The sequence below is a fragment of the Pteropus alecto genome, unplaced genomic scaffold, assembly GCF_000325575.1.
Source record: "Pteropus alecto unplaced genomic scaffold, ASM32557v1 scaffold111, whole genome shotgun sequence".
NCBI classification, from domain to species: domain Eukaryota; kingdom Metazoa; phylum Chordata; class Mammalia; order Chiroptera; family Pteropodidae; genus Pteropus; species Pteropus alecto.
In genome coordinates this window covers 5,766,064-5,791,971 of record NW_006431915.1, presented here as the reverse complement: position 1 = coordinate 5,791,971, position 25,908 = coordinate 5,766,064, and the positions used below count along the sequence as shown (strand labels likewise).

The 25,908-nt window shown below is 36.6% G+C and overlaps 1 protein-coding gene across 2 annotated transcripts in view; it reads left to right on the top strand.

The window, feature by feature from the left end:
- The window catches only part of ECPAS (Ecm29 proteasome adaptor and scaffold), a 79,214-nt gene extending 55,760 nt beyond the window's left edge, over positions 1-23,454 (top strand). The window contains exons 28-49 of one of the 2 annotated variants that reach the window (XM_025041521.1): positions 353-421; positions 1,748-1,865; positions 2,165-2,332; positions 4,463-4,542; positions 5,140-5,245; positions 5,987-6,034; positions 6,753-6,874; positions 8,428-8,578; positions 10,233-10,298; positions 11,480-11,569; positions 12,610-12,676; positions 13,244-13,335; positions 13,415-13,481; positions 13,707-13,898; positions 14,468-14,676; positions 15,501-15,544; positions 15,641-15,833; positions 17,178-17,316; positions 19,341-19,446; positions 19,653-19,741; positions 21,743-21,814; positions 23,168-23,454. In XM_025041521.1, coding sequence (XP_024897289.1) covers positions 353-421; positions 1,748-1,865; positions 2,165-2,332; positions 4,463-4,542; positions 5,140-5,245; positions 5,987-6,034; positions 6,753-6,874; positions 8,428-8,578; positions 10,233-10,298; positions 11,480-11,569; positions 12,610-12,676; positions 13,244-13,335; positions 13,415-13,481; positions 13,707-13,898; positions 14,468-14,676; positions 15,501-15,544; positions 15,641-15,833; positions 17,178-17,316; positions 19,341-19,446; positions 19,653-19,741; positions 21,743-21,814; positions 23,168-23,307 — 2,428 coding nt within the window. In that variant the 3' untranslated portion in view covers positions 23,308-23,454. The remainder of the gene's footprint in view (positions 1-352; positions 422-1,747; positions 1,866-2,164; positions 2,333-4,462; positions 4,543-5,139; positions 5,246-5,986; positions 6,035-6,752; positions 6,875-8,427; positions 8,579-10,232; positions 10,299-11,479; positions 11,570-12,609; positions 12,677-13,243; positions 13,336-13,414; positions 13,482-13,706; positions 13,899-14,467; positions 14,677-15,500; positions 15,545-15,640; positions 15,834-17,177; positions 17,317-19,340; positions 19,447-19,652; positions 19,742-21,742; positions 21,815-23,167) is intronic. The other variant, XM_006906098.3, reaches the window with a different exon arrangement.
- Positions 23,455-25,908: the final 2,454 nt, after the last annotated feature.

The window sequence follows — 25,908 nt, the reverse complement described above, 5'->3', positions numbered from 1 at the left end:
TAGTCTGATCTGTGAAGAGTATGGGGGAGGGGTATCGTTCTTGTAATTGGTTGGTGCTTAATGTTGCTTTCCTTGTAGGAATGATAGTTTTTAAGGTGAGACCACACTTAATTCAGTGTAACTTTATTTGAGATGTCTTTTATATGGGGTCTATTAATTTGTTTATTCTAGATTTCATTGTATAAAATTCTCAGGCTGATGGAAAGGATTAGTCAACACTGACATCTTGTAATTGGTAAATACTGATAGAGAACTTGATTTTATCAGTTCGCAAATGAAATGTACCAATGAGTTGAAAGCTGATGTGAAAAGTTTGAGGCTAATTTAAATTCTTACCCTTGTTTTGGTTTAGAGCTAAACATGAAGTTTCTGGAGAGACAGTGGTATTTCAAGGGGGAGGCCTTGGCAAAACACCCGATGGGTAAGTGTGTCAAATCTGTTGGTCAGTCATTAGACATCCTTAGTCTGGTGAATAGAGCTCTTATGAGGTTGATTTCCATCCTCCTAGGAAATGTGTTAGTGGAAGAAGGAAACTTCCATGGAAAAAACCTAATGTTGTAGTTCGGGTTTTCTGGGAAACAGACTCTGAGATGGAGATTTGTATGCTGGCAGTTTATTAAAGGGTGCCCGGGATCATCACCCTGGAGGGAATTAGGAAGCAAGATAGGGCAGATGGCCCAAGGAGGAGCTGACCTGCTGCCAGCACTTAAGCAAACACTGACTTCTCAAGTTGCACTGGAGCTGAGCTTGGGTGACCCTTCAGAGTCTTCCCGCTTTTAGGGGCTGGGCCTTTATGTCCCCTCATCAGGCCTTTACACCCTCTCAGTGACTAACCATTGGCTGCTGTGGGGGAGGATCTGACCTTGAACTCAGGGAATCCTGAGGGGCATCTGGCAGCGTAGCTCAGCATCCACGGCACTTAGTTTTTTTTTGGATGGATGGGCTTGTGGGGTGGCAACTCTACGTGGTATCTGGGAGTCCACCAGTTAAGCATTTCAGATTAATTCCGAGAGCCCACCTCCTTTATCTTATCATTATTCCATTGCGATTACACTGTTGCTTTTCCTCTGAAAATCCTCAGGTAGAGCTGCAGCATACTGGGCCTTGCTGTGGCACCACGCAGAGCCCTGCTTCAGAGTTGTCTACAGCGTTAGAAGGTGGCACTTAGTTCTGCCCTGGACGCACTCCCTTAGCTCACCGTTTTCACATGGAGAGTTATTTTCATTTCACTTACTCTCCCTGAAGACTTCTGAGTTCTTAAAAAATGTTCTGTCCCTACCCCCCAACCCAAAATAACTGACACAAATGATCAAGTTTTGAGCAAATATTATTTGTTAAGAGGAAAGTTAACAGGAGTCAAAGATGTTATTACCAAGACCGGAGTGCTGTAGTTTAGAAAAAACTTAGAGAAAGACACAAGTTGTTTCAACTGACTCTCACGATGGTGAGATTTGTGCACAGTGTAATGAAGGGTTGCTGGGCTGCTTCCCAAAGTGCTGAGGGCTCCACCTCCATGGGAGTTGCAGATGTGTTTATGTTACGTACCAGGCCCTGCTGATAATTGATTTAGGTGACTTTTTATATTCTTCTCAACCTGATTCTCTTCTCTATGGTGTTCAGATAACTTGGTATTGGAAATACAGTGAAAACGTAATTTTAAAATGTCCTAGTAATTGGTGGTGTAATTATTATTAGGCCAGATAGAGAGAACACATTATTGCATACTTTTTGTTTGTTTGTTTCCAAGCCAGGGCCTCTCCACCTACAAGGAGCTTTGTTCTCTGGCAAGTGATCTTAGTCAACCAGATCTGGTGTATAAATTTATGAATTTAGCCAACCATCATGCAATGTGGAACTCTAGGAAGGTAAGTTGATATCACTGGACAGTTTTTATTTTTTTACTTTTCTCCAAAGCCAAATCTGTTACATTGGCAGATGGTCGCAATTGAGATGCAGAGTGTTCTGTAAAAGTGTGGTGAGAGAGAGCCAGACCGCTACATGGCTGCATTGTTGATTGGAGAAGCTGGGACACCCAATAAATCAGGCTCAATCCAGGGACAAATTTGGGAGGGAGAATTCTGTGATTTTCATATATTTGATATGTTAATATTTTACTTTACTATAACAGGTATATCTAACCCACTTCGTCTTCTTATTTTTTTAGGGTGCTGCTTTTGGTTTTAATGTAATTGCTACCAGAGCTGGAGAACAGCTGGCTCCTTTTCTGCCTCAACTAGTTCCTCGTCTCTATCGTTATCAGTTTGATCCCAACCTTGGCATTCGGCAGGCCATGACAAGTATTTGGAATGCACTGGTTACTGATAAAGCAACGGCAAGTATCTGAATCCTTGTACAAGATTATGCAGGAGATTTAAACCCAGTACTCATCTTCCTTTCTACTTCATGTACTTTTTGTTAAAACAAACAAACTTTCTTTCATTTCCTGCTTTCTTCCTTCTTTGAAGGTATCAAATGTGCTCATGACAACATTTATTGAAATCTCAAAAATGGAAACAACCTAGATGTCCATCGGGTGGCTGGTTAAGGAAATGGTAGTATATTCACACGAATGGAATACTGTAGGTTGCAGTTGCTGTTGATGCTGTGGAGAACGGGTCACATGGTTCCTAACCTTCAGGTTCACTTAGCTGAGGAGATAGACAGGAAGCAGGCAGTTAGTATATGTGGTTTCTCCTCTTTGTTATCTCTTATCTGGCGGCTTCTCATATTCTACTCTACTTTTAGATATTAGGATTTTTCAGGGCTTGCCAATGAGTCCCTTTTACTCTCTCAGCTTTATCTTTCTAGATGAGCTCATCAGTTCCGGGGCATATAATTGTTGTCTTTATTGTGATGGTTCCCAGTCATGTTTTCGGCCCAGATAAAACTTGTGCTCCTGACTTGCGTATCTAACTGCTGCTTGACATCTTCACTTGGATGTTGTTTTAAGACACCTTAGACTTAACATGTCTGGAATAGGACTTGAAAAAACAACGTTCTCTCTCTCCATTCTCAGCATTCATTCATTTACCCAAGCCTGGAAATTTGGTGTCATCCTTGATTTTTGCCTGCCTTACCTACATCTTCAGTTGAATCAATAGCACATTTAGTTGATCCTGCTTCCAAAATGTTCCTTGAATCCACTCTCTGCTTTCCTTATTTTTTTCCTGATGAACAGGTTGTCATCTTACACTTTTGTTTGCCTTCCTTCATTTATTATCAGCAATAAAAGTTTTTTTTTTTTTTTTTTTTTTAACGTAAATTAGATTGTGCCATTTTGGGTTAAAATCTTTTTGGTGACTTCACAGTTTACTTTCAATAAATTCCATGATCCTTACCGTGTCTCTTCAGTCCCCGCATATGATGTGGCCCTGTCCTCTCTCTTCAATCTGATGCTAGGTTGAGTGTGGTAGACACTTGAGGGCTCAGTTTTGGAGGCTCCGTGAGTTTCGTTTGCTCTAGGGGAGGATTCTGTACCACTGGGTCCACTAAGTTCTAATAGGTGAGTTGACTTTATAGCTTCAGGTATAGGCCTAGGCTCTTGAGATGTGATTGTCATTTCTGTATGAGTGAAAGGTGAAGCCACAAGTGTGGATGAGATCACTATGGAAAATCTTTAGAGAAGTAGATTTAGAAAGACATCAGTTTGTTAAATCTTAAGGTGAGTTAAGTACCTCTCTGTCTTGGTTCTCTTACATATAAGTAAGGACAACAAAACCTCTCCTACCTGAAAAAGTGGAAAAGCCATAAGTTTGGAGGTTCTTCGGATTAGTATAAAAATGGAGTCTATCATCAATTTCTTAATTGTTACCAGATCAATGTGTGTATATCAAAATAAAACAGAAGCTTAAAAGACTAAACTCGTCTTTCATTCTGAATAATCATAATGCTTCTTTATGTGCCAGACACTGTGCACGGTATCAGGGATGCAGAGACAAGTGAGACACTGTTCTTGCCCTTGAGGTCTCAGTGTGATGGAGCAGCACAGTCTTTGTCCAGTCTGATATGTGCTTAAGAAGGTGCTGGGGAGACACAGGAAGAGTAGGCCAGTCTTTTCTGTGAGATGATGCCTGATTTGAATCTTGAAGGACAAGTAGGCATTGGCCAGACAAGTAGGATATGGAAGGAGATTTTGAGTAGAGATGGGAATGGAGGGAGGTGAGATAATAGGACATGAGACTATTAGAGCTAGAGGGGTCACAGAGGACTTCGTATCCATGTCCAGGTGATTGGACTTTATTCTCATGCAGTGAAGAAATACAAGGATCAAGTTTGCATTTTAAAGTTATCACTCTGGCAGCTTTTAGCAACCAAAGTGGGGAAAGACTTGTGGGCTAAATAAAAGGCCTCGAGAGACACTAAGGCTGCTACATAATGAGAGATGGTCATTGTGGTTGAGAGATAAAAGTTTGATTATTGATGGGTTTTACATTTTTAATTTCATTCTTTTTGCTTTCATTAGGTGGACAAGTATTTGAAGGAAATTCTTCAAGATTTGGTTAAGAACCTTACCAGTAATATGTGGCGAGTTCGAGAATCCAGGTATCATTTTTGGAGATAGAAAACCAGTGAAATACAACTGATTTTTTTTTTTCTTTCAAATTTCTAAGTTTTATAATTTGTGTCAAACTACTAAAAAGCAAATTTCTGGTTGGATTAGACATTTATTGTTATTTAACTTTTTAAACTAGTGGTTTTCCTAAATTGTCGTAGTTTTTATAAGTATGAAATTAAACTAGAAGATCACTTACTGAATTGTTAGACATCAAGATATATTTATATGCTGTCATGACTTTTAGGGTAGAATTTATTTATACATATATAATTTATGTATATTCAGTGCCCGCATTGTGCTTGGCAGTGTGCTAGGCCCTAGGAGTACAGTGGTAAGTCAAAAATGATGTATTATTTCACAAAGATTGTATTATAGTTGTGGGAAACAGACATTTGATGACTGTAAATGCCATATGTCTGTGGTATATTTGAGACACCAAGGAGAAAATAGTCATTGTCTTGGGGTGGGGTGGTTATGACCAGAAATATTGGCAGAATCCATGTTCTTGTTTGATAAGAATGTTTCGGAGTAAAATATTGAGCTTTTTTGATCAAATATTTCAAATCAAATTGTTTATTTTTCAGCTGTTTGGCTCTGAATGATTTATTGAGAGGAAGACCCCTAGATGACATCATTGATAAACTTCCAGAAATTTGGGAAACTCTTTTTAGAGTGCAAGATGATATAAAGGTATTATAGAATAAATAAGTCTGCATTTATTCGTAGAATAACTTAAACTGGAATTGTTAAATTTGTATGTTTCAAAATTCAATATCCAGACAGTTTTAAAAGATCACAATTTCCCTTCAAAGTTTCAGTTTTGATGTGTCTATGAAGTTGCAAGTTTGGGTTTCTTTAGATGTAAAAGTTGACTTTTTTTTTTAAGGTGGCTATTGCTTGGCTTTCAATAGGGATCTCATACTTTCGTTTAGGGACAAATAACAGTTTGGAGATAATCTAGAAAAAATATTTAGCTCAGTTTTATAAATCAGTTTCCCAAATAACATGACCAGTTCCTCTGAATTTTTCCTGGGCAGTATAAATGTTACGTATTTTTATATATTATCATTAAAATTAAGTACTTTAGTTTTACCTTTCTTTTTGCTTTATTCGTTAGAGATTTTTAAGTCTTTCATAATCCTCACGTAGATTTAGATGTTTTTAAAAATATATTTAGTTTCTAAACTTATACCTAGTAGCTATATTTTTATAAGGACAAAATAGGTCATACCTAATTAAAAAAAAAATATGACATGGCAATATGTTCCTTGATGGGCACAGAGCCTAATGAAATAAAATTTTTTTTTACCCGGTATTGAAAGTAGGATTTTTCACTATTTTGTGTAGATTTGAAGGTATTTATTATGCATCGTGGGGTAGATGAGAAAGAAAGTCTCTAACTTGTATTTGCCAAACATTTTTAATTTTTAGGAATCTGTACGAAAAGCAGCAGAACTAGCTCTGAAAACTCTGAGCAAGGTGAAAACTCTTATCTTATATTGGGGTTGTGAAGTGGGGCAGGGTTCTAAGTAATAATGACAGTAATGTAATTTTTTCATTGTAAAATGACATTTAATTGTAGAATAATTGGCATCATATTATATAGTTCACTGTTTTTACAATGAATGAGAAACTGGATGCTATTACACTAGAATACTAGTATTTTTAACAAAGTATGTATCTGGTCTTTTTAAATGGTGAGCTTATCTGGGTCTTTATGTAAGATATGACTTCCACTTGACCCTGAAGAACACATTAATCATTTAGATCAAACAATATTTTACTATTGCTATGTCTATGTGTTAATCTGCCTTTCATATTTATGAAGTTGGCAAGTTTATTAGTTTCCCACTTGAGCTTAATTTTGTGACTATTTGTGGACTTCTACGTTGTAGCTGTATAAACCTTGCCATAGGTCACGTCGTTAAGTGCTTTCTTATACATTTTCTCATTTTATTTTCCAATTTGTTTCACAAATTGGAAGACTAAAGCTTATAAAGTAAAATTTATTACCAAATTTTCCATTTAGTTATTGGCAGACATAGGACTCATTCTTCTGTTTCTCCCTGTAGTGTCATAGAATGTAGATGCACTCATTCTTTTCTAAGGGTTTGGGAAATAGGAAGTGTTTTGTCAGATGAATGCTTAATTGGGTGAGAGTTCAGTTTCACTAATTTCCATGCTCTTTGTATGTGAGGTTTGTGTGAAAATGTGTGACCCTGCCAAAGGAGCAGCTGGCCAGAGAACCATCGCTGTCCTTCTCCCTTGCCTTCTGGACAAAGGAATGATGAGTCCTGTGACAGAAGTTCGAGCCCTCAGGTGTGAATCAACTGGTGAATGGAATGTATTAGATTTGTCCAGTTTCTAGCCATTTAGTAGAAGTTGAGTTTCTTTATTAGATTCTTAAAAGTATAGAGAAATGCATTGAGGAGAGAACCCCAGATGACCCAAGAGCATTCGAAAAGTTGTGAGAACATTTTTGCAGAAATGTTCTCATGAGAACCTTGCTTTGAAACCAGCATTCTGCCATTCTGCTTCTACCTTGAGTGAAGTGTGTTATTTTATTGTCGTTGGCTTCTGTCCCCTGCAAGCACATCTTCTATTACGCCATAGGTTTGTAGGAGTTTGCTTGTTGGCTATACCACTCAGCAATATCTCACAGTTTATTAAGTTTAAAATAAACTGTTTACCACCTGCAATTATTAAATTAAAAAAAAATACACTCACATTTAGGTATTTATGGCTATTTTAGGTTACAATCAACAGCGAAGGATTCTAGTTTGTGTGTTTTTTGTTTTTAAGCTAGACTGGTATCTAGGAACTTTATTTGTTCCATTTATTTCACTATTAAAATTAGTTCAAATTAATAACACCACCAGTATTTCATGGTAACTAAATAGTTGATGAGGGAGAGTTATTTTTAGAAGGATTCACTGAACGAATGCAAAGGAATGATAAAGTTAGGATATCACCATTTTGCTGTCCTCAGTAGAGTAATTTAGGTAATGATTTTAAGTCCATTCTAAATCCACTGGTGAAAGGTTGATGGGAACTTTATAATGGGTGGTTCAGGCTAACCAGACTTTAACCCACTATATTCTTAGCAGACACACACATGTAAAAATAAGCAGACACTATGCGCATCCTGATGTGATGAAATAGGACATGTAGAGCACCACCTATGACATATTCTTGTTTTGTAAAAAAATTGAATCTGAACTTGATTTAGCCTGCTGATCTGTACAAGCGACAGAGGAACATGTTAAGTGACACCATCAAGATACAATCAGTGAGGACAAATTCTAAGAAAAGAAAGGATGAAGGGCACTGCTAAGAACGATTCAAGAAGTGCAGTAAATTACAACATGTAGTTGGAACCTGGATCTGGTTCTAACAAAGAAACTGTTAAAGACATTTGTGAAACAGTCCGGGAAATTTGGATATTAGCTCATAAGAAGGTATTATTAATGTTTTTAAGCTGTAAAATGGTACTTCGGTTATGATAAAGAATGCTTGCCTCTTAGTGATACGTACTGAAGTTTAGTTAGATATGCTTCAAAATAATACAATGGCAGGGGAAAAAGTATGTGTGTGTGTATGGTAGAGGTATAAATGAAACAAAATTGGCCAAAGGTTGCTAATTGTTGTATTGCATAGAGAATACATAGAATTTCATTTGTGATTCTCTCTAATATAATATATGCATGGATATTTCTATAATAAAAAGTAAAAAATAAAATAGTGCTAAGATCAGGCTCTGTAACTGAGTATATTCATATAGGCATAAAATGCAGAACTTCCTCATGATTAGAATCATAGAGCTTCTTACTTTTGTTAAAAAGACTCAGGAGTTGTGTTCTGTGTGTCTGTAGCATTAACACCCTTGTGAAGATCAGCAAAAGTGCAGGAGCCATGTTGAAACCACATGCGCCAAAACTCATCCCAGCTCTGCTGGAATCCTTAAGTGTATTAGAACCCCAGGTTCTCAATTATTTGAGCCTCCGGGCCACAGACCAAGAAAAGGTGAGTTGACAACACAGTCTTTTGGGTAAGTGTCACGGAGGAAAAGCCCTGATAAGGTGCCGAGAGCCACCCGAACAGCCCATCCATTGTCCCTGCACAAATTGCATGACTTGAATGATACTTTCACCATTCTTGAAACAGCTCAGTTACTGTAACCACATGTAGTATTTTTTTACAAGGAGGAGGCCCACACACGATTTTGTGAATTAGATGAAAGTGACATTTCCATTCAAAAAATGCATTAACATTTAACACAGTTTTTTGTACGTGTTTTATTTTTTTAGGGGTTGGGTCTATACTCTGAGAGTCCTTCTGTGGACCACTCCGACCCTGCAAGTACAGAAGATTTGTATCTAGACTTTGGCATAGTCCAAAATTATCCTGTTTTTTTTTAGATATACTGTAGTTGCCTAGTCTCTGATCAGAGTCATTTTTTAAAAAACTACAGATGAAACATTTATTATGAAAAAACAACAGAGTAGAAAATATTTTCCTAAGGAGTCCCCTCTCCCTGCCAGCACAGTATCATTTCCTGAGGAATACCCACTGTCACCAGTTTCCTGTGTCTTTTCAAATTTTTATGTAGTCATAGACTACAAAATCAAACAAACGTACTAATCTTAAAATAGAATCAGACTATGTATGTGATGGAAGTTGTTCTGCAACTTTATTTTTGTCAATAATAGGTCATGTCTGTATATAGATCTTTTTAATTCTTTTTAATGTGTGTCTACCTATTCACATCTTTGCCAACATTGAATAACATCAATCTGATAAGCAAGAATCTCATTGATCTAATTTACACTTAACTGTTATTAGTGTTGTCCATTGTATTTTCATATTTTATTAGCTGTTTTTATTTCTTCTGTGAATCGTGTGTTTCTTTCTATTCCATGCCTATTTTTGTACTTAGGTTTTTACATTTGTCTTTGTTTATTAGGACTATCCAACCTTCTGTTGTATGGATTATAAATGTTTCCTGTCAGTTGACTGATTTTCTGTCAGTTGTCTACACTACTGTAATAACTTACTCTCTTTTCCCTTTGCCTCTCGTATTGCTGTTTCTTCTTCATCATTCTTCCCTCTTTTAGCAGTAATCTTGCCTCTTCCTAGGTTCTCACCTACTAGGCGATGTGAATTAGGAAATATAAATTCTAGTCCAGACTTTGCAGCCCTTCGCTTATGTCTTATGTCTGAATAGTGTTAACCTCTCCTACAGCATAGTTGTTAGACTAAAATACCACTGTAGATGTGAAGGCCCTTTACAGAGTTAAAGCAATAAATACATGAAAGTTTTTGTTGCTTAGATGCAGTTTTTAAAAGCCTTAGATAGAAATTTATTTAGTCTGTTTCTTTATTTAGTGGAATGGAGAACCTGAGGCTCAAGAAGGCTAGATGACTTGCTCAGAGCCATATTATGTTAATTTCTAACTATCGTCTGAATTTCTCACCTGTAGCAAGTTGCTGCCTCTGTAGGTAAATGATTAAGTGTAGGTCAAAAGAAATTAGAGTTAGGCTTATGTTTGACTTTGTTATATCTAGATATTATTTTTTAAAATATTCTTCAATTTGGCATAAAGGCCTTTTATGAGAGTGTGTGGAGGTTCTTTTTAATTAATTGAATGTTCTCAGTGATTTCAATTTTTGTTCTCAGGCTGCGATGGATAGTGCTCGACTTAGTGCTGCCAAATCCTCTCCCATGATGGAAACAATCAACATGGTCAGTGCCCAATGTAATGAGAAAGCTTCAGTTTGTTCGTTTAGCTTTAGAGTGCTTTTGCTTAGTCTTCAGGTTATACTAAATGAAGTAGAGATTTAAGGGCTAAGTCAAGCACCTACTGTGATCCTGTTTTTTTCTTAATATAGTTCTTTTTATCATCTGTATTACTAAATGGAGTAAATAATTTTCCAAATGGTAGAATCCATTAATCCAGATTTCTGTTCAGAGGAGAACAATACATTAAAAGGTATCTGTGTAGCAGGTTTAGATTTTAGTCTCTGCTTGAGCACTGTCTTTGGGAGGACCTGGGGCCATGTAGGCTGGAGGTATTCAAGGAAGTCGGCAGCCTAAAGGTGGGAGAAGAGAATTGAGCAGTGTCAATATGTTGTTTCAGTCATAGGAAGGGGTTTGTAGAAAAGAGCTGCTTGGCTCCAAAGTTCTAAGTTCTAAGTTTCTGAACTCTTAGATTAGGAGCCACTAAAGTCACTAAAGTTGACTTTAATGCTGTCTGTACCCTGGATTGGTTAACTGAGAGCTTGGAGCTACTGGAAATTGTTTTGCTAAGCAAATCACACGTTGGAGAAGAGAAGTAGGTATTTTTAGGGCTTACTGGGAGACTATTACCAAAATTGGTCTAAGGATGTCATGTCTTAGGTGGGTTATTGGGGAGAAAAGAAAGCCTAAAGAAATAGGAATAGTTAGCAAACACTTTGTAGATATGCTCATTAAAAATAGAATATATTTCTTGGCATTTTCAAAAATATAGTTTAGCAAATTCCATAAGAAGTCGACTTTAGTAAGGTGGTTCATTAGGGGAGGCCCACCGAAGGTCAGCTTTTATCTAGGTATTTTATACTAAACGTGGATTGATACAGAGGACGTAGGCCCAGAGAGATTCTTTTTTCTTGGGTAATCATTATTTATTTTACCCTTTAGTAGGTCAGTGTTTTTCATTATTTTCATTTTGTATTTAGTGTTGAACCCCACTGGTGAATGCCTTTTCTATTTGTAGTACAATGGTGGTTTTAACATTGAAATCAGAGCAAAATCAAACCAGTGATTTTTCATCTTCATGTCAAATCCAGTGGGTACATATTCGACATGGATAGTTTTTAATTGAAGATGTGGAATGGACTTAAATATTTGCTAAGGTTAACTTTATATTTATTCTCTTCCAAAAGTGCCTGCAATATCTTGATGTGTCGGTGCTGGGTGAACTAGTTCCTAGATTATGTGAACTGATCAGAAGTGGCGTAGGTCTTGGAACTAAGGTAAGTGTATTTTTCACAAAGATTAATTTTCATTAGGCCACAAAAATGTAATAGCCATCATGTTTGAAATTCATATTTTTTCATAAAACTTAATACTTTGTTACATTTCGTTTTTATGGTTGCACTAATCACTTGAAATATGTAACGCATTCAGGAAATGAAACATGTGACTGACTTTTTTAGTGAAATCATTTCTGTCCCCTGGTTGCTGTGTACATACCCTCAGGGTCTTTATTCATTATCAGTTACTAATGGAAATGCTCATCCAGTTGTCAAGGCATGGTTGTTCTAGCTTTTTTCACAGAGGGCTCAGCTGGTGTTTGGACAGAAAAATGTTTTTCTCTTCAAGATTTTGACCCTGCCCTCTACTCTTTAAAATAAACAATTTACATTTTTTTCTCCTGACAAAAAATAACACTTTTTTTTTCTTGAGCACTTGCTTGTATTTAAAAACTTTTGCATTTATAGATCAGGAGAGAGTTAAAAATTGTCCTAAATTTACCACCCAGAGATAATTGCTGTTAATATTTCAAAGTATTTCCTTCCAGTATTCCCTTTTCTGTGCTTGTGTCTTCTGTAATGTCCTCTTTAATGACTATCTGATACTCTGTTGTGTGGCCGAAACATCATTTATTTTAATCCACCAAGGAACGTGTGATTTGTTTTCAGCTTTTTTTCAATATTAAAGCACTGTGTTGACTGTCTTGAGATACATCTGAAGCTATTTCTTTTGGTTAAATTTCTAGAACTGGAAGTGTTAGAACAAGGATAGACAAGATGACATATGTTGCCCTCCTGAAGGATAGACCCACTTTTCTTTCTTATATGCAGTGCATGAGAGCACCATCTTCCTGCTGGAGGTTTTGAAGAAATCTCTGCATTGCTAATCTAAAATAAGAGTTTTCCTCTTTGTAGATTGAATCCTGGAGGATCCTAGGCTTCATGTATATTTTATCTTTAAATCTTTGACACCTTAAACAAAGGCTTTGACAGAGCATTGTGACCATCAAATTTAGACCTTTGCTTTTGTAACCCTGTAGGGAGGCTGTGCCAGTGTCATTGTGTCATTAACTACTCAGTGTCCCCAGGACTTAACACCTTACTCAGGTGAGTTTGTCAAACCATATGTGGTGATATTTTTGTTGTCTTGCATGACAGAGTTTTAAAAGGAAAAATAATTATCATTCAGACATGCTTGTGATACTATGTACTTCTTCTCCCCGATCTTTCCCCTTTACCTTTATCTCTTTTTTGAAAGAAGTAAAGGATGATCAAGTTTAGCAAGTTTTTAGTTTTATAAGTGTTTGATTATTTCCTAGTGGTATAAAGAGGTGAAAGTGTATGTCATCCTATAGGATTTGTTTACCATTTATAGCTATTTTACATCAACATTTTTCTCTGTTTAGATTGGCTCCTAAATGGGCCTGATGAACTTCATGCACCTAGCTCTCATTTTTGCAACTTTTCTCACAATATTCTAGACACAGATTGATTTTTCATTTTATAGCAGTCAAAAGGAAGCAAATGGATAGTACAAATGTAACATACAGGAGTTCTAAACTACCATGGAATAAGTCAGATATTAATTACAGGGTTAAGTTCGTTTTGATTCTGAGAATAGAGCAAAACATTTGGTCACCCAAGTATGAGATTTTTCTTTTTTATTTCTGATAGGTAAACTTATGAGCGCTTTGCTTAGCGGCCTGACAGATCGGAACAGTGTAATTCAGAAATCTTGTGCATTTGCCATGGGCCATTTAGTTCGGGTGAGTTGAATTTCTTGCTTAGTTAAGTAATTATACTTGGATAATTATAAAGAAATGACTAAGATTGTTTCTTTTTCAGACCTCACGGGATAGCAGCACTGAGAAACTCTTGCAGAAGCTCAATGGCTGGTATATGGAGAAAGAAGGTACCTTTCTTATCTTTATATCATTTTAAATTTAGATGTTAACAGCTTAATAAAACAATACAGATCAGGTCTTACTCTTTGTGATTTTATGTGCTTTGCTAGGAACATTTCTAATTGATTTTATTGATTTGTTTTGCTGTGGTGCAAGTCGAACAGTAGTCTGTTTAGATCAGTTACCCTTAAAAACAGTATCATAAACATCGTGGTTTTTTCTACTTCTCTCAGAACCCATCTACAAGACCTCTTGTGCTCTGACTGTTCATGCTATTGGACGGTACAGCCCTGATGTATTGAAGAACCATGCCAAAGAAGTTCTGCCTTTGGCATTTCTAGGCATGCATGAAATTGCTGATGAGGAGAAATCAGAAAAAGAAGAATGTAACTTATGGACTGAAGTGTGGCAAGAGAACGTACCTGGTTAGTAAACAGCACCTCTGATTAAACTTGTTTCTTAAGAACTACAGCTTGAGTTTTTACTCATATTTTTTATTCATGAACTCCTGTAGTTACTTTCCCAGGAACTCAATAACATGTGTCCCATTCTCTGAGTCCTCAGAGTTGGCACTCAGCGCTCTTTTGTCCTTCATTACTGCTCGTGTGAGCGAGTAGAAACTCTGCCCAAGCAGAGGAGAGCTTCACTTATTTTAGTTGAGAGTGAATAGTGATTTTATATTGCCTTAGAGTATTATTTTAGAGTAGTGCTTCTCAATTGTTTTTCACCTCGATGCATATTAACAGATGATGACTATTTGCATGACACCCTCCTATGGACGTATCCAAGTTCATAAAGTCCTACTGTTGTAAAGATGCATCACAACACCAGCCACTTTCTCTCCCCTTCAGAGAGCGGTGAAATGTGACCATTGAGAATCACTTCTTTAGACCGATGGTCACTAACATGTTTTCAGACAGAAAAGAAAAATCAGTTAAGTTTTTTTTAGGGAGGTCGCTTATAAGTTGCTTTACTTTTGCTTTTCATAACCTAGGTTCCTTTGGTGGCATTCGGTTATACCTGCAGGAGTTGATTACCATTACCCAGAAGGCTTTACAGTCTCAGTCCTGGAAAATGAAAGCCCAGGGTGCAATAGCCATGGCATCAATTGCAAAACAGACCAGCTCCCTAGTACCTCCATATCTGGGAATGATACTGACTGCATTGCTGCAAGGCCTAGCTGGAAGAACGTGGGCAGGAAAGGTAAAGGGACCATTCATACTCTGTTAAATTTAAGGTATCCTTAAAGAATTATGACTTCATCTTTCATTTCCTACAAACTTTAGAATCTGGTTTTCTGGGACATCAGATGGATTCTTTTTGTGAACCATATTTTCTAGCCAATGGGAAGCTTTGAGTAAACTTTGATTAAGCGTGGTATTTCATCAAAGTACAATCTACGTGTCCTTGAATACTACATAGTAATGCTGGAGATTGATTTTTATTTATCATGTTCAGCTTTCCAAGATAAATCTTAAACCATTTTGGTTACCATTTTGTATCTGTTAACCTCATGAAGAGATCAGGATCGGGTGTATGAAATTGAGTAGCAAGGCGAGTTGTCTAAACTTGGTTGAGGATGCTGGTCTTTGGGGCCTATGAATTAATAACCGTCATTTTTTACACAGGGCAATAGTAGGATACTTACAGTGCATAGTCAGTGGGGAAAATGAGACGGGCAGAGTATAACAGTCTACTTGATGTTGCGAAAGTCAATAGTGGCTGGGGCAGTAGTATAGAAGAAGTACTGGGCTAAGAGCCAGACGTAGTTCTAATTCCGTGGTTGACACTTAGCCAGTGTGACCTTGGGCAACTCAGTTTTCTAGGCTTTATGAAATAGAGATAAAGACAGTTATCCTGCTTCTGTGGATGTGCTTATTAAACAGTAAAGTGTATTGATGACAAGATGACTCTAGTTAATTTTTGTTGTCATAGTTATTAAATATTCCTGAGGTAATTGTAGTCATAGTACAGAGAATGTAAATGACACATGTGTTTAATAGCATCTCTCGTTTTCAACTCTTTAGGAAGAACTGTTGAAAGCCATTGCCTGTGTGGTGACAGCTTGTAGGTAAGTGGTCTTTCAATGACAATGTCATTTTTTAAACTGAACTTGAAAGCTCTCACCTTTATTGACTGTTCCGATACTTTTGTTTGGATCCTGTAGTGCGGAGCTGGAAAAGCCTGTGCCCAATCAACCCAGCACAAATGAAATTCTCCAAGCTGTTCTGAAGGAGTGTTGCAAAGAAAATCTCAAATACAAGATCGTAGCAATTAGCTGTGCAGCCGATGTCTTGAAGGCCACCAAAGAAGACAGATTCCAGGAGTTTTCTGACATTGTTATACCTCTCATCAAGAAGGTAATGACCACCTGTATCCTCTCAGGTCTGGTTATACTTTAAAAATTAAAAAGAGAGAAAAAAAAGATTTTTCTGCATCTTACTTGCACATTTTATTAGGATCAGTGTAGCTGCAAATAGCAGATGATTCCAAAATATCGTGGCCTTAAACAAGATAGACGTTTGTGTCTCACATAATAGTTTAGGGATTCTGACTCTATAGCTCCCAGCTCTGCCATCCCTAGGGTGTGGTCTTTGTCCTCATGGTGCACAGTGTGCTGCATTCCAGGCAGGTGATGACAGAGGAGATGAAGAAAGGATGAAGGATCAAAGTAGGCCTGTTAGTTCTTTCTTAAGGAGAGTTTCTGGAAACTGCTACAAGGCACTTTCCCTTCTGTCCCATTGGCCAGTTCTTAGCCAGATAGCCACAACTAGCTACAGATTCATTCTAGGTGTCCCTCAGTCCACTATAGAAAAGGGAGAGAGTGGATTTAATTTAAAAGCAGAAAGCTGAATTTATTTCAGGGGTTTTGACCTACAAGCCAGGAATCTCAAGGCCGTGGGAACAATGAGTTCCTATGAGTGGATGTTGGAGTGAATGGACAGACTCTGTCATAGTTACAATAAGCTTTGCCTCATAAGCATGTGCAGAAGCCACTCTAGTCATCGTAGAGTGAAGACAGGGAGCTCGGTGTGTCATTGTTAATTGCCTCTGCCATACATTGGGGCAATTTGATCAGAAAAAGACTGGTTTTATTTGGAAAACAAAGTACTTGTTTTTAAAGGTTGGGCGCTTGTTCAAAGAAAGAAGGGTCTGGTTTACTTACTTTTTGTGAAACAAAATCGTTTAAATAGCATTCTTATTTTGTGTGTTGCTGCTAATTCGTAGTTGTTTTCTTTGAGTAAAAAGGCTGTTCAAATAATTTGTTACATACATGATGAGAGTGTGTGGATTCTGAAAACTTGTATTTTAAATTGATGATAACACCAGCTAGCTGGATGAGTCCCTTCTCAATCTATTTCCCTATCTTATTACAGAAGAGTTTGGATTTAAATCGTTACCAAGTTCTTTCATCTTTAACTCCATGCTTCTAATGCAAGTCTTTATGTTGTGTTCAAAATACTACATATACAGTATCTATTTCACCATTGCTTACGGATTCCCTTAAAGGGTTTCCCAAATTTATTAGAGAGGTGCAGTATTCCTGTTACAAATTCTTTTTAGAAATAGGAAAACTCATGCTAGAGAATTTAGCACTTAATTCTTGGTTAACATCTACTCTGGTACCCTGATTGTTTTAATAATATACCTGTAACTTTGAAAAAAAATAAATTTTGCTTTCCTTTCTTTTCGACATGTCTTAGAACTCACCTGAAAACGTTGGGGTTCGGACAACCAAAAATGAAGATGAGAATGAGAAGGAAAAGGAGCTCCAGCTTGAATCTCTCCTAGGAGCCTTTCAGAGCCTAGGCAAAGCTTGGCCCCGAAACGTGGAGACTCAGCGTAAGTACCAGAGCCTGCATTTGAAGAAATGTTGTAAGTAGAGTTTACTTAATGAGAGCAGAAATGTTCCATGTGACAAGTTAGAGTTGTTTCTTGCACAGCATGATTAATAGTGAGGACTGTCCAACTTAAATCTTACCCCTACATCAGCAAATAATCTCATTTACTACTGTATTAGTTTGTTGGGGCTGCTATAACAAATTACTGCAGACTGCGTGGCTTAAACCACAGAAATTCATTTTCTCACAATTCTATCTGAGGTCAAAGTGTTGGCAGTGTTGGTTTCTCCTGAGACCTCTCTCCTTGGCTTGTAAATGGCCATCTGTGTCTGTGTGTCCTAATCTCCTCTTCTTATAAGGACACGAGTCACATTAGATCATATTACAAGGCCTCTGTAAAGACCCTGTCTCCCAATCAGGTCACAGCCTGAGGTTGTCAGGGTTAGGACTTCAATATGTGAATCTGAGGGACACAATTCAGTCCTTAACAATTATGATTTATTTTATATAAATAGTTTGACTGCAAAAAAAAAATTCTGTTACTCTTCCTTATGATGCTCTATTCTAAAGAATTCACAGAATTCATTAGTGGAATCTCTTCATCTCAAAATTATAGCCTTGTTACCAAATCTTCAATATGCAAGTGAAATTTCTTATTTTACTGAGGAATTCATACCTTTTTTGAGAGAGTTTCAGAATTGGATGTGTATATCCAAAGGATTAATAAGTAAATAAACAAACAGAAGACCTTTATTGTTGAATTAGATGGCAGTTATTTTGGAGTCCTTTGAACAGGGCCTTAAACTTGGGGCTATGCTCCTCTGAAGTTTTCCTTGTGTTAGTTTCTGCACTATATCCCACCTAACATCTTAACATGCTTGAATGTTTTAAAAGGCATGTTGATTCTTTGTTATTGAACATGTCTAAAATCAGACTTAAGATTGTCTTTGAGCCTTGCTGTCTTTTGTGTGAACTTTAAAAAGTGTATTTGCTATGTATAGGAGGGATTTTTCCAAAAGATATAGATTCGTAAGTGGTCCTGTGTCCTGGTATTATGTTATAGACTGCAGTGAAAGTCTACTTATTTGACATCATTTAGAGTACTATCTTTTGCCTGAGAGGTAGAAAAAGTTAAAGAAGGGAATTTCAGAAAAAGATGATACATAAGCAAAGCAGTTTATTCTAGTGTAAAGCATAGATATGTACATTCATTTGCCAGTTATTGATGGGAGGAGGAAGGCCTTTGAGAATTTAACTAATGCACACTGGCTTCCCATATACATCTTACTCATAATGTATCATCTACAATTTCTGTTTTTTGTTGCTTTATAGTGGAGAAAGAAGTTATCTCTTACGAAGCAATTCTGGCATGGAATTGTATTTTTTTTACCTCCTTCTGTCTTTATATTTGTGAACTGAGCTAAATTTTACAACATTTAAATAATAACTACTTTGTGGTGTTTTATATTCCTGTTTCTACAGTTAGTATAATATTAATTAACATAACTATAATTACAAGTGCAGTTGGAATAACAGGTTTGGGATCAAGCGCAGTTGTCGGTCCGTAAGCCCACAGCTTTCAGAAGTATCTGAGTGTCCCGAGGCATCCTGGCCTCCAGAGTTCTGCCTTTGGCCGTCATTCAGGATGCTTTACAGGGAAAGGGCAGTGTGGTTAAGGTTCTGTCTCCCTTCCTTGGACATTTATGAACAGTTGTATAAGATCTTGGTGGGGGAGTTCTGATCAGGGAACTTTGGGAATTGAACACAAAAGTCACGCTGAAGTTTTTGTTTTTGAAATTTCATGGCTTTAATTAAAGGCATCTGTTGTTTTATTCCCGCCCCGCCCTCTCTGTCTCTCTCTGTGTCTCTCTCTCTCTGTCCCTGTCTCTCTGTCTCTCGCTCTTTCTCTGTCCCTCCCTATGTCTCTCTCTATTTCTGTCTTTGTACCTCTGTTTGTCCCTCACTCACTCTTTTTCTCCTTCACACTCTTTGTCCCGCTCTGTCCCATTCTGTGCTTTTTTCCAGGTTGTTATCGTCAGGAGCTATGCAAATTGATGTGTGAACGGCTAAAACTCAGCACCTGGAAAGTGCAGCTAGGAGTCCTACAGTCAATGAATGCCTTTTTTCAGGGGTAATTTGCTTCATAGTTCAGTCATTTATTTTGCCTTTTTCCCCCTTAGCATTTTATTTACAATCAATGGGGTTCTTTTAATTTTATATCTAAAAGCTACAGTGACATCATAAAGTGATACATGGAGATAGAAATTATTTGTGACAGAAAGATTTTGATATATTTCTTAAAACTAGCATTGGTATCTTGCTTTCTGATTTTTATAGATTAATGCTTTTGGAAGAAGAACATGCAGATCCTGAGGCTTTGGCTGAAATTCTCCTTGAAACATGTAAATCAATCACATATTCTTTAGGTGAGTGTGCTAAACTGACACTGATAGAGAGTCCTAATTTTAAAGCTCAAGGAGCTAAGCTTCAAATATTTTGTACCTTGTGCTATGGACTAAATTTATGGAACTACTGAACTATTCTATTTAATATGTATCTCAGTATGTATCTCCAGACTGGAATATATTAATCTATAACTATAATTGAGGATTTTAAAACCTAGATTAGAAAAAGCTTTGTGATATGTATTTTTAAAAAATATTTATTTGGAAATAATTTTAAATTTACAGAAAAGTTACTATAATAGTACATATAATATTTGTGTATCCTTTACCCAAAGTCTGTTAACATTTTGCTTCATTTATTTTATCATTCGCACTTCTGTATACATAATTTTTCTGAACCGTTTGAAAGTACACTGCTTACATCACGCCCCTTTGCTCCTGAGTTCTTCTGTGTGCATTCTGTTACATTAGCACAGTACATTTACTAGCTGCAGGTAGTATGACACTGATGCAATATTTTTAATCAGATTTTTACCATTTATATTCTAGGTTTTCAGTTGACTCTGTTCTTTATAGAATTTTTTCTCTCCTTTCTATTAAGAAATCTGGTCCAGGATCATTTATTGAATTTAGTTGTCATATCTTTTTAGTCTCCTTTAATCTGGAGCATGCTTCAGCCTTTCTTTGTCTTATGTGACATTGACAATTTTGAAGGAAAGTTCCCCTTGCCCCCACTTTAGTGTTTCTCCAGTGTTTCCTCATGATCAGATCCAGGTTATTTCCCAGTTGGGATACTCCGTAAGCGATGTGCCTCACATCAGGAGGCACACAGCTGCCATCTGCCCTCCGTGGCGATGTTAGTTTTGATTACCTGGTCAAGGTACTATTCACTTTTCTCTACTGTATAGTTACTATTTTTTCCCCCTTGCGTCTAATCAGCAGCCTGTGGGAACATACTTTAAGAACATTCAAATAACTTCCTCAAAACTGTCTAATAAGCAGTTTGGGAGAAGACACTTTAAGATCATGGAGATAAACTGCTCCTGTTCAGAATGTCTTCTAGACCTAACATGCATCGATGGCTTTCCCTGCACCGATTTTTATTAAGATGATTTTCCAATTTCAGCACTTCTCTTCATTTAGCTTTTGACAGTTGGCATCCTCTTGTAAGCAAGATCCCTCCTTCTCCTTATCTCTTTATGTATCTGTTGTTGATGTTGATTCATGGATTCCTTTTTTCCTCAATTGGTTTATAATGAATTATTTTCTTTGATTAATTTCTTGCTCAAACTGTCTCAGATTTGGCCAGTGGAAGCCCCTTCAAGCTGACTGACTCCTGTGTCTTGTTGATAGGTCACCATCATTCTTTTTTTTTTTTAAGCACTTCTGTACTTTGTAGCATAACAGGCTATTATAAGCTTATCTTGTGCTTTCTTTACTTTGGGTTTGGTTTTGGGTAAATTTTTTCAGTAGATAGTTTCACCATGAATTAGATACTATATCTAGACACCAAGGAAGCATATTTCAGTTGCAATCCTTGGAGGAAGCATGCTTTTAGATAAAGAACTGGCAGCTAAATATAAATTAAAAACAAACAAACAAATAAAACTGGCAGCTAAGAAACTAGTCTTTGCAGGGTCTCAGCCAGGTGTTCCTGATTTGACCTTAATCCTGGGTTGTGTAATGTTCTTTATTGAAATGAGAAGGTCATGCAGCCTAAAGACCTTTCTTAGGTATCATGTAAAGATGATTGTGTTTGAGAGAGTGTATTGATTTCCCACTTCTCAGAAGGGTCCTTTAAATATTGCCATCTGTTGTAGTGATTGACATATTTGGATGACATTTTATTTTTTTTAAATAAGGAATATGGACACATAGCACATTTCAAGTATTTAATGATAGGTAATATATAAAGGGAAGCTTAACCTGTATCTTTCCCTGAACTTAACAATTTCTGAACATCTAACAATATTTAAAAGGCATATAAAACAAATAATGTGCACTGTGTGATTTTCTTCTTAGAAAATAAGACCTACTCATCTGTGAGAACAGAAGCTTTATCTGTGATAGAATTACTGCTTAAAAAACTTGAAGGTGAGTTCTTGATAGTTTTGATTGAAAGATCAGAAAGCCAGGATATTTTATGGCGTATGTTTTAGAAATTTTTTATTCTCTTTTTTTAATAAGTATGTACTCTAAAATACAGAATAATATATATGTACATTGAAGTGAAATATACAAAGCTAAAACATTTAAATTTCATGAAGTGTTTAAATTTGGTACTCTTTTATTTTATATACTTATAATGTATTATGAAGCTATAGTTATCTCAGAATAACAGTTTTTATTTCCATCATTAATCCTCATTTAATCTTGGTTAATTATAGCGTGTGGTTGACAGTGGCACAGTAGAGCTTATTGTACACATATAAATAAACAGAATGACATACTGGAAAGTGGAGTTGGGAAAACAGTTATCTACCCAAGTCAAATTTGATAGCAATTTTCTTAATTCCTTTTTTTTCCCTTTTTTTTTTTAACCTTATCAAGAAGCAAATTTCTTCTAATAGCCTATTGTATCAATTGTAAAAGAACACTGCTAGCATTTTCTCCAGTGGTGTATCTGTTACTGATCTTTTTTAAAAAAATTATTTTAACCCCATGGATTAAGAATGAGGAAGATAGAGTAGTATTCTCTAAAGCCTGTGTGTTTGCAGTATCTACTTCTCTATTTTTGCTTAGCAATTAAAATACCTCTTTTTGGGCTCCTAAAACAGGCTTTTTAGATTCAGTAACACTACACATCTCATAATGCCTTTTTCCCTTGTTGAAGTAAAAGAGCTAGTCACTTAGTTGTATCACTGAGTTTTCAGTTTGCCAGGTATGTATGAATGCATTCTAGATGAGGAAAATAAGTGTAAACAGTGAAATAACTTGCTTGAAACCACATCACTAGAAAGTGGCACAACCTTGTAATTAAAACTTAGGATCTTTACTTTCTGAGTTTCTCTGATGCTTTATGTAAATAAAGGATAATAAAGTGTCATCTGTTCAAACTGACTTTGCAGTTATGAAATTTATTTAAAATTTTTTTATTGAGCATATCATATAAAAAAGACTTTTTGTTGCTGAAGTGGTTTTTTTGTTGCTGTGTGTCTTGCCTTGATACTTCCTTCTTCCCACTTTGCTTCAGCATCCCTAGATTGTCTTTGACCCACCAGTACCAGGGATAGGATGAGACTCCCTGATAAGCTGTCAGGTTATGGTCGATAATTAGGTTTTGAGACAACTGTTGAACCTGGAATCATGATATACTGAATTGTTATCAAGGCGTGGCTTTTCATTTATTTTGGGGATAGGATATATGGAGGCAAAACAAAGAGAGGTTTCTTTTTTTGCTTGCTTGTTCTATGAGTAATCTTTCTTTCTTTTTTTTTTTCCATTCAGAATCTAAACAGTGGGAAAGTTTGACATCTGAATGCAGAGTGCTTCTGATTGAGTCTTTAGCAACTATGGAGACAGACAGCAGACCAGAACTACAGGAGAAAGCATCATTACTGAAGAAAACACTTGAAAATCTGGAATAAATTAGAAGGGGAAGAAACAAACAAGTGCCATGTTTATTGGGGTTGAAATGGTGGTTTTCTTTGAAAAACCAAGTGGGGAAAAGTAAAGATTAATCTGTAGCATGCATCATTCCTTGGCTGAAATAAAAAAAAAAAAAATGCCTTAAATTTCGTTCCTTGTTAGCTTTATTTTACTTGATTTTGTAAATATCTGGGCTGAGTGAGCTTAATGGAACTTGGATTTTGAGAGGTGGTTGTAAGTGAAACTGATAGAAATAGTTATTAGAAAATTAAAGCTGTTATTAAAGGAACAAAGTTGTAGAGCAAGCTGGATCAAAATCTTAGAACTGCAACCAAATTACATAAAGTTATTTTAGGAAAGGACTCTGTAAATCACTTAGTTTAACCCCCTTGCTTTGCATCTGGAGAAACAGGCTATGAGATGACACAGCTTCCTTTCTGAGCCCTGTGTTGGTGTTTGATGACTTGCCCAGGAAACTTTCTTTTACAGTCTGCCAATCAGTGCTAACCCTGGCCTACCTGAGGAACTCCCAAGATGAGGTGCATACAGTAGTCCTTGAGCTAGAACTGAACTGACATTATTGAATTCTTGAACTTCAGAAGCTGAACATTGTCATTTGCTTAGCTGATTGGTTTATAGAAAGTGATTATTTGGCATCTTTATAGGTTGAGAGGGAGAATTTCGTGTTCATGTGATAATTCTAATCGTCCTCCTTTTACAGGCAGATGAAGGTGGATTAGGAAAAGATGGCTCATTCTGCTTTGGTTTAGACTATTTATAATCTCAAAAGCATAAAGACAACTTAAAAATTTCTACCCATTTTTATGCTGATAGTATGACTTTAGGATAGAAAAGAAAGCATTTTAATTCACCATCTGGGAATAACTTGATACCATGCAAAGAAAATAATTGCAGCTAGGGTTTCTTCCTTATACTGCTCATGCCCCTGCCTAAGGATGTAGGGTAAGAGGAAAAGACAAGTTTAATGTAAGTATTTATGGTAAACTGAGAACTCTAGCTCATCTTGGATTCCAAGCACAAAATTGGTTTATACTCGATATTGACCTCTTACATTAACACCAGGATGGAAACTTCATTATTTATTTTTGGTGGTCTGTTGACCAATGTATTTCAAACTTGACTGTGACCTATAGTAAAAAGAACTTTTTATGTCTTGACCCAGAATTGTGTCTGTGTGTGTGTGTGTGTGTGTGTGAGAGAGAGAGAGAGAATATGAATATAAAATCTTTAACTGAAATAAATGTTTTGAGAATTAATAATGCATGTGTGATATACTTTGATCCCTCCAGCATCTCCCCACACCCCCATATTAAATGCTCTTCAGACTCAACTCAGTTTATTCCCTGACTCGTAAATGGGTGCTCTTCACTGTTCCAAATACACTACCATAGATAGTACCTAAACTTGGTTGTGTATGCTACGTTCTGGGATTGCTTCTGATTGGGAAAGGGGTTTACACATTGAAAATTTAAGTGTTTATTGCCAAAACATCCTCTTAGCTAATGCTAAATATAATTGAATTTTAGTAGCATCATGAATTTTAAGAAAGCTTGGACTTCCACTTGAGAATGGCTTTTGCTTGGGGAATAATCAACTCTGGATGTTTTTCAGAAAGCTACGGACTTGATGTTTCCCAGATCAGTACTTCCCGCTCCACTAAGTGCCCTCTGACTTTCATTTTTAGTACCTGGATGCTCTTCCTAGGGAAGAATGCAGGGTAGGTCAGGCATTTTCAGAAAGTAAGAGTATAAGGGCAAGAACTGTGTTCTTGGCCCATATCAAATGTTCAAGCCTCATCAAATTTTGTGCTTTTAAACTTTGTTATTTAATATAGGGAGTTTCCCATGGTGCTGAGAGAGTTGCTAAGATACTTGAACCTTAGTGCTTAGTGCTATCGAATTAATTTGTTTTAGCTTTCTAAGCACATTTCTAATTTATATACTCAATGCCTTCATCTTGACCAGCCAAGTCATCTGCACGGGTAATGCTGAGTCATGGTCTCCCTGTGCAGCTTGTGTGTACACGTGTGCACATATTTATTTAAAAAGGTTAAAAACCGAGAGTTTGTAATTGCGGAATGTTGATAACTGCTGAACAAATGGAGAAGACCTGTGCATGTTTATTTCTTTGGCTTTCATTTTCCAAAGCTATTGGAACTAATTTTTATGATTATTTTCCTCTAGGATATTCAGTGCTACTTGTCATACAAGCAACTGAGTTAGAGTGTTATAATTACTAAATTTCTTATTCCTGGAATAAGTACACTAGATCTGCCTTCACAAATGTATTGATAGATGGAAAGGCTTTACCTGGTTTGGCAATTGGAAATCAAAACAATGAAAGTACTATAAAATTGTCTTTTTGGTTATAAAGAGCAGCAGTTTCTTTAATGTTTGTGTTCAATTTATAATTGCCAGTGTGTCTGCCTATAATACCGTTTACCTACACAGTGAAACTGACCTGACTGCCACCAAATCCCCATCGCTTTCCCCTTCCATCTTTTACTTGTGTGTTCACTGACAAGAAAAAGAAAAAAAAGATGTGACCATGTTGATCTGTGCTCTGGTAGCACGTGCACT